Source organism: Salmo salar, chromosome 21, assembly GCF_965601325.2.
Source record: "Salmo salar chromosome 21, fSalSal1, whole genome shotgun sequence".
In the NCBI taxonomy this organism is placed as follows: domain Eukaryota; kingdom Metazoa; phylum Chordata; class Actinopteri; order Salmoniformes; family Salmonidae; genus Salmo; species Salmo salar.
Window position 1 is genome coordinate 58,407,341 of NC_138311.1, and position 8,499 is coordinate 58,415,839.

Below are 8,499 nucleotides of genomic sequence, written 5' to 3' on the forward strand. Positions count from 1 at the left end.
GGATGGATTATCTTGTCAAATGAGAAATACTCACTAACAGGGATGTAAACAAATTTGTGCACAAAATTTGAGAGAAATAACTTTTTTTTGTGTGTGTATGTTAAATTTCTGGGATCTTTTATTTCAGCTCGTGAAACATGGGACCAACACTTTACATGTTGCATTTTATATTTTTGTTAAGTATATTAATGACTATTTACATGACAAATAAACAACCGGGGCGGCAGAGCAACAAATAACTGCTTCCAGGATGTACAACAGCCATAGACATAGTTTACAGCTAGCTACCCACCATGACTGTGTGATGGATTCTTGGTGTGTACAGGAGGCTCATGAACGCTGGTAACTTCTCGGACCTCCTGTAGAGCAGAGTCTTGAAAACAGTACTCGAACACGGAGCGGTATTCTGGACCTGCTGTCATTGTGGACTCCGGAACATCTGAAACAAATCGATATGAGAGTGAAAGTCTGTACCTAGCACAGCTATCTAGCTAGCTATCTAGATCAATATTTGTTACTAGTACAGTAGCTAGCTATCTACCGTAAGTCAACGTTTGTAAGTACAGTAGCTAGATCAACGTTTGTAACTAGTACAGTAGCTAGATCAACGTTTGTAACAAGTACAGTAGCTAGTTAGATCAACGTTTGTAACAAGTACAGTAGCTAGCTAGATCAACGTTTGTAACAAGTACAGTAGCTAGCTAGATCAACGTTTGTAACTAGTAGAGTAGCTAGCTAGCTAGATCAACGTTTGTAACTAGTAGAGTAGCTAGCTCAACGTTTGTAACTAGTAGAGTAGCTAGCTCAACGTTTATTACTAGTACAGTAGCTAGAACAACGTTTGTTACTAGTAGAGTTGCTAGATCAACATTTGTTACTACTACAGTAGGTAGATCAACATTTGTTACTACTACAGTAGGTAGATCAACGTTTGTTACTAGTAGAGTAGCTAGCTCAACGTTTATTACTAGTACAGTAGCTAGATCAACGTTTGTTACTAGTAGAGTAGCTAGATCGACGTTTGTTACTAGTAGAGTAGCTAGATCAACGTTTGTTACTAGTAGAGTAGCTAAATCAACGTTCGTTATTAGTACAGTAGCTAGATCAACGTTTGTTACTAGTAGAGTAGCTAGATCAACGTTTGTTACTAGTACAGTAGCTAGATCAACGTTCGTTACTAGTACAGTAGCTAGATCAACGTTCGTTATTAGTACAGTAGCTAGATCAACGTTTGTTACTAGTAGAGTAGCTAGATCAACGTTTGTTACTAGTACAGTAGCTAGATCAACGTTTGTTACTAGTAGAGTAGCTAGATCAACGTTTGTTACTAGTACAGTAGCTAGCTAGATCAACGTTTGTTACTAGTAGAGTAGCTAGATCAACATTTGTTACTACTACAGTAGCTAGATCAACGTTTGTTATTGGTACAGTAGCTAGCTAGATCAACATTTGTTATTGGTACAGTAGCTAGCTAGATCAACATTTGTTACTAGTACAGTAGCTAGATCAACGTTTGTAACTAGTACAGTAGCTAGATCAACGTTCGTTATTAGTACAGTAGCTAGATCAACGTTTGTTACTAGTAGAGTAGCTAGATCAACGTTTGTTACTAGTACAGTAGCTAGATCAACGTTTGTTACTAGTAGAGTAGCTAGATCAACGTTTGTTACTAGTACAGTAGCTAGCTAGATCAACGTTTGTAACAAGTACAGTAGCTAGCTAGAACAACGTTTGTTACTAGTAGAGTAGCTAGATCAACATTTGTTACTACTACAGTAGCTAGATCAACGTTTGTTATTGGTACAGTAGCTAGCTAGATCAACATTTGTTATTGGTACAGTAGCTAGCTAGATCAACATTTGTTACTAGTACAGTAGCTAGATCAACGTTTGTAACTAGTACAGTAGCTAGATCAACGTTTGTAACTAGTACAGTAGCTAGAACAACGTTTGTTACTAGTACAGTAGCTAGATCAACGTTTGTTACTAGTACAGTAGCTAGATCAACGTTTGTTACTAGTACAGTAGCTAGAACAATGTTTGTTATTAGTACAGTAGCTAGCTAGATCAACATTTGTTACTAGTAGAGTAGCTAGATCAACGTTTGTTACTAGTACAGTAGCTAGATCAACGTTTGTTACTAGTAGAGTAGCTAGATCAACGTTTGTTACTAGTACAGTAGCTAGCTAGATCAACGTTCGTAACAAGTACAGTAGCTAGCTAGAACAACGTTTGTTACTAGTAGAGTAGCTAGATCAACATTTGTTACTACTACAGTAGCTAGATCAACGTTTGTTACTAGTACAGTAGCTAGATCAACATTTGTTATTGGTACAGTAGCTAGCTAGATCAACATTTGTTACTAGTACAGTAGCTAGATCAACGTTTGTAACTAGTACAGTAGCTAGAACAACGTTTGTAACTAGTACAGTAGCTAGAACAACGTTTGTTACTAGTACAGTAGCTAGATCAACGTTTGTTACTAGTACAGTAGCTAGATCAACGTTTGTTACTAGTACAGTAGCTAGAACAATGTTTGTTATTAGTACAGTAGCTAGCTAGATCAACATTTGTTACCAGTAGAGTAGCTAGATCAACGTTTGTAACTAGTACAGTAGCTAGAACAACGTTTGTTACTAGTACAGTAGCTAGCTATCTAATGTAAGTCAACGTTTGTAACTAGTAGAGTAGCTAGCTAGAACAACGTTTGTTACTAGTAGAGTAGCTAGATCAACGTTTGTTACTAGTAGAGTAGCTAGATCAACGTTTGTAACTAGTACAGTAGCTAGATCAACGTTTGTAACTAGTACAGTAGCTAGATCAACGTTTGTAACTAGTACAGTAGCTAGATCAACGTTTGTAACTAGTACAGTAGCTAGATCAACGTTTGTTACTAGTAGAGTAGCTAGATCAACATTTGTTACTAGTACAGTAGCTAGATCAACGTTTGTTACTAGTAGAGTAGCTAGATCAACGTTTGTTACTAGTAGAGTAGCTAGATCAACGTTTGTTACTAGTACAGTAGCTAGATCAACGTTTGTTACTAGTACAGTAGCTAGATCAACGTTTGTTACTAGTAGAGTAGCTAGATCAACGTTTGTTACTAGTACAGTAGCTAGCTAGAACATAGCGGACTAAACTCCACGGTGAATGAAGTGTCTGACTCCATCACCAGAGAGGAGCAGAGACCAGGCCTAGTGGAATCTAGCTCCGACTACATCGATTTGCCCAGGTTCAACACGTAAAAACATTTTTTAATGATGAAACACATACCTTGTACCTATGTTTGTTGTCTGTAGCTGCGTGCCTTTGTTTGTTTGCTGAAATCCATACTTTGTCAGTAAAACGTTAATCAAATACATTCACCAACTGTTTGTTCATAGCTGTAGTTCTCAGACGGCAACTCAGCAGAAATGCGCACGTGCCAATTGAATCTCAACAAGGAAACAGTAGTTGTATCTGATTAACTTTAAATTGAAAAACTATGGATTTCAGCTAAAAAAATAAAGGCATTTAACTACAGAGGACAAACATAGGTACCGAAAAAAATAATTGACCTTGGGCGAATGGATGTAGTCGGCCATGCGTGGGATCGTTCCCACACAAAGTGAGATTTATCATTCTGAACGTTTGTCATGACCATTGCGTACGCACAGTGTCAAGTGACCAGGGAACTGCTTGTCAAGCATCGAGCAGGGAAAGTATGAGGGAGAAAATGAGCAGGCCTAATAATTCAATAATTTGTTTTCGATTGAATTGTATTTCCATTGTGAATTCATGCAACATCTCTCTACAGGCTATATATAAATTTACCACATCAGTGCATCTTGTGATAATTATTCATATGACGTAGTCATCTTGCTAAATTAAAGTCTCTAATCTGTTGTAAGATTTTGCCAAACACTGCATTTCAAAGTGAGTGTGTTTTTAGAGACAGGTGTGACTTTTTTAGGAGAAAGTAAATATTGGCTCATAAGAAATCGTTCCCCACTGCCATTAATGGGTTCCCAAATACGAACAGCGCAATAGACGGCCCCCCACATCGCCATAAAAGCACCATCCTAAAACAAGTTAAACTACTGGAGCAGAAAAGGCTTCCACTCAATCAATGTCCCTCCCTACGGTGAAGCACGGTGGTGGCAGCATCCCTCCCTACGGTGAAGCACGGTGGTGGCACCATCCCTCCCTACGGTGAAGCACGGTGGTGGCAGCATCCCTCCCTGCGGTGAAGCACGGTGGTGGCAGCATCCCTCCCTGCGGTGAAGCACGGTGGTGGCAGCATCCCTCCCTGCGGTGAAGCACGGTGGTGGCAGCATCCCTCCCTGCGGTGAAGCACGGTGGTGGCAGCATCCCTCCCTGCGGTGAAGCACGGTGGTGGCAGCATCCCTCCCTGCGGTGAAGCATAGTGGTGGCACCATCCTTCCCTACGGTGAAGCATGGTGGCAGCATCATGCTGTGGGGATGTTTTTCAACGGCAGGGACTGGGAGACTAGTCAGGATCGAGGTAAAGATGAACGGAGCAAAGTACAGAGATCCTTGATGAAAACCTGCTCCAGAGCACTCAGGACCTCAGACTGGGGCGAAGGTTAACCTTCCAACAGGACAACGACCCTCAGCACACAGCCAAGACAACGCTGGAGTGGCTTCGGGACAAGTCTCTGAATGTCCTTGAGTGTCTATGCCAGAGCCCGGACTTGAACCCGATCGAACATCTCTGGAGAGACCTGAAAATAGCTGTGCAGCGATGCTCCCCATCCAACCTGACAGAGCTTGAGAGGATCTGAAGAGAAGAATGGGAGAAACTCCCCAAATACAGGTGAGCCAAGCTTGTAGCATCATACCCAAGAAGACTCAAGGCTGGAATCGCTGTCGAAGGTGCTTCAACAAAGTACTGAGTAAAGGGTCTGAATACTTATGTAAATGTGATATTTCATTTGCAAACGTTTCTTAAAACCTGTTTTTGCTTTGTCATTATAGGGTATTGTGTGTAGATTGATGAGGGGGAAAAAAACAATTTAATCCATTTCAGAATAAGGCTGTAACGTAACAAAATGTGGAAAAATTCAAGGGGTCTGAATACTTTCCAAATGCACTGTAGGTTATGTTATGCACAAAAGACGCACGACTCGTTCATTCATTCATTCATTCATTCATTCATTGGACTCCCGAGTGGCGCAGCGGTCTAAGGAACTGTATCTCAGTGCTAGAGGCGTCACTACAGACACCCTGGTTCGATTCCAGGCTGTATCACAACCGGCCGTGATTGGGAGTCCCATAGGGCGGCGCACAATTGGCCCAGCGTCATCCGGGTTTGGCCGGTGTAGACCGTCATTGTAATATAAGAATTTGTTCTTAACTGACATGTTTAGTTAAATAAAAAAGGTTAAAAAAAAAAAAATGTTGAGGTATATTTGCTATTGCTAAAGCAACTTGTATTGTCCTAATGATCCTCTCTTTGTAACTGTGTTTTTATTTTTACAGGTCAAACCACATCTTGGATGTAGTCAATTCTGACACGAGCACCTTTTTTCAGTCTTGGAAAAGTTTCATTTGCATAGTTTTTTTTGGTTGCGCCGTTGTAGGATATATCATGGTATGGCGTATGTTCCCTACAGACTTTAAAAAAAGGTAGACTTTTGACCATATGGTTAATTGGGAGAGTTTCGAAATGCAAATAGCCAAGATTGTACATGAGCACCGAGGTTGAGAACAATTGGCATTTATCAACGGTTATCTCCTACCAGTGTGTGTATGAAGCTCGTAGGGATTGTTTGATTAAATCACTATTTTTTTTTATGCGTACGAACATTATTAAATTCCGTTCGTTAAATTAAATAGTATTTTAGAATAGTTTCTACGCAACGTGAATAAATTAGGCAATAGCGAGTAACGGCAGCACGCAATTCAGGGGCGTTCCAGCATGTGGACATTCCCATTGGTTCCTGCATGAACGCCCCTACCCTCAAGCTCCCCATTGGTTCCTACATGAACGCCCCTCCCCTACCCTCAAGCTCCCCATTGGTTCCTGCATGAACGCCCCTCAAGCTCCCCATTGGTTCCTGCATGAACGCCCCTCCCCTCAAGCTCCCCATTGGTTCCTGCATGAACGCCCCTCCCCTCAAGCTCCCCATTGGTTCCTGCATGAACGCCCCTCCCCTCAAACTCCCCATTGGTTCCTGCATGAACGCCCCTCCCCTCAAGCTCCCCATTGGTTCCTGCATCAACAATATGTTTGGTTATGGAATATATATTTCACAGCGGTTTAGATGGTATAATGATTCTCTACACTAGACTCTTATTTTAACACAAACTCACATTGTTTTGTATATTTTTCTATTGTGTTGACACTATGTTTTGTTTATTCCATGTGTAACTGTGTTGTTGTATGTTGTTGAACTGCTTTGCTTTATCTTGGCCAGGTCGCAGTTGCAAATGAGAACTTGTTCTCAACTGGACTACCTGGTTAAATAAAGGACTTGTTCTCAACCAGCCTACCAGTTGCTGTTGCTTGCTACCATGCTTCGTATTCAGAATGACAGCCTCCCCCTGTAGTGTTGTCTCTCTCTCATCATGATGTGTGTTTTATGTGAATGCACCAATTTGTAAGTCGCTCTGGATAAGAGCGTCTGCTAAATGACGTAAATGTAAATGTAAATGTTTAACCCGGCCTCCGTCCCCATCAGGAGGCCGGCACTGTAAATAACAATTAGTTCTAAACTGACTTGCCTAGTTAAATGGAAAATAGAGACCTAAAGACAACACAGCATGGTAGCAACACAGCATGGTAGAGGCACAGCATGGTAGAGGCACAGCATGGTAGCGGCACAGCATGGTAGAAGCACAGCATGGTAGAGGCACAGCATGGTAGAGACACAGCATGGTAGAAGCACAGCATGGTAGCAGCACAGCATGGTAGAGGCACAGCATGGTAGAGACACAGCATGGTAGAAGCACAGCATGGTAGCAGCACAGCATGGTGTCAAACTATTAAAATAGGCTAACTATTAGAGTTTCAGCAACCAGGAAATGGTGGAGAGATTGTCTATAATCTAGCAAACTATGTCATATTTACATTTGATGTTGGAACAGCCATTTTATTTAATCTTATCTAACGTTAGGTGTAAACCAGTTAACTATCTACCCCCTGTGATGGTTGCTACTAGTTAGTTAGCTAGCTAGCTAACGTTAGGTGTAAACCAGTTAACTATCTACCCCCTGTGCTAGCTGTGATGGTTGCTACTAGTTAGTTAGTTAGTTAGCTAACGTTAGGTGTAAACCAGTTAACTATCTAACCCCTGTGCTAGCTGTGATGGTTGCTACTAGTTAGTTAGTTAGTTAGCTAACGTTAGCCAAATCAATCAATGACAAAGTGACCATAGTAGCTAGCTAATTTCCAGATGTGTTGGGTTATATATATATTTTTTTAAAACGTACCAAAATGATGCCACGTCTTGTCGATGTTGAATAAAGACAAAGTCTAGTTACCAGTTTGATTGCTATCTACCTAAAACTGTTTAGCTGACAGACTGAATAACTTGTTCTTCTGTGATATAATGGCGGTCCGTAAACCAACGTTAAAGGTGCATGGCGCCACCTACCGTGCTGGAGTGTGAGGTCAGTCACGGTTATTAATTAAACAACATGTCTTTATCCTCCTACGTCCTACTCAGTACTTCTGAGAAAATAAAATAAAGCCCAAGTAACTTCTAATAGGGCCTTCCTCATCCCCCCCCCCCCCCCCAAAAAAAAAAACCATCCAACCCTGTCCAACATCCAACATACACTTCAATCTTTCCCTCTATTCAACATACCTACAACAATATATATATATTTTTATATATATTTTTTTTCACCTTTATTTAACCAGGTTAGGCTAGTTGAGAACAAGTTTCATTCATATGCTTGCCAACCAGATGTAATGATGAGTTAAATGTACAATGTCCTAAGCGCAATTGAGCAAACACCACCCTCTTCCTTCCTAATCTGACCTTTGAACCTTGGTCCATCGACCTTTCTTTGGAGGACATATAAATGCCGTCCCTTGTGTTCAGAGTCCCGTCTCTTCTGCCACACATCTATCAAAATGTCTCTGATCTTACATTTGGCTTCACCTCTACCCAGTGGAACATTAATATCAATTATATCTTGTTTCAAAGCTCTTTTAGTTAACTGGTCTACAATTTCATTCCCTTCCACAGCCGAATGTGCTGGGACCCAGCAAAATCTCGCTACCAACACCCAGTCTCTAAATTCTCCATAATAACATGAATACCCCTAAATTTGACGAATAAAATGTGATTTGATTTAGTAGGTCACTCCTAATAGATTTACCAGATGATAAACTATTCAATACAGACGGAGAATCCGAGGATACTATAATTCTAACAGGTTGTACGTCCTCCACCCACTAGAGGGCGACTATTATGGCCAACAGTTTAACTGAGTACACTGACAGTTCATCTGTCCGCCCACTATCTGGGACCTTGGATTCATCTGTGAA

The 8,499-nt window shown here is 41.0% G+C and overlaps 1 protein-coding gene across 3 annotated transcripts in view; it reads right to left on the reverse strand.

Moving 5' to 3' along the window:
* The window catches only part of ankzf1 (ankyrin repeat and zinc finger peptidyl tRNA hydrolase 1), a 52,151-nt gene extending 44,570 nt beyond the window's left edge, over positions 1-7,581 (reverse strand). For all 3 annotated transcript variants that reach the window (XR_014382081.1, XM_082967265.1, XM_082967264.1), the window contains exons 1-2: positions 7,434-7,581; positions 293-439 (exon numbers count right to left, since the gene is read on the reverse strand). Coding sequence is in view for 2 of the 3 variants with exons in the window: in XM_082967265.1 (XP_082823391.1) it covers positions 293-422 (130 nt within the window). In the remaining variant the exon portion in view is untranslated. The remainder of the gene's footprint in view (positions 1-292; positions 440-7,433) is intronic.
* Between the last annotated feature and the right edge of the window lie 918 nt (positions 7,582-8,499).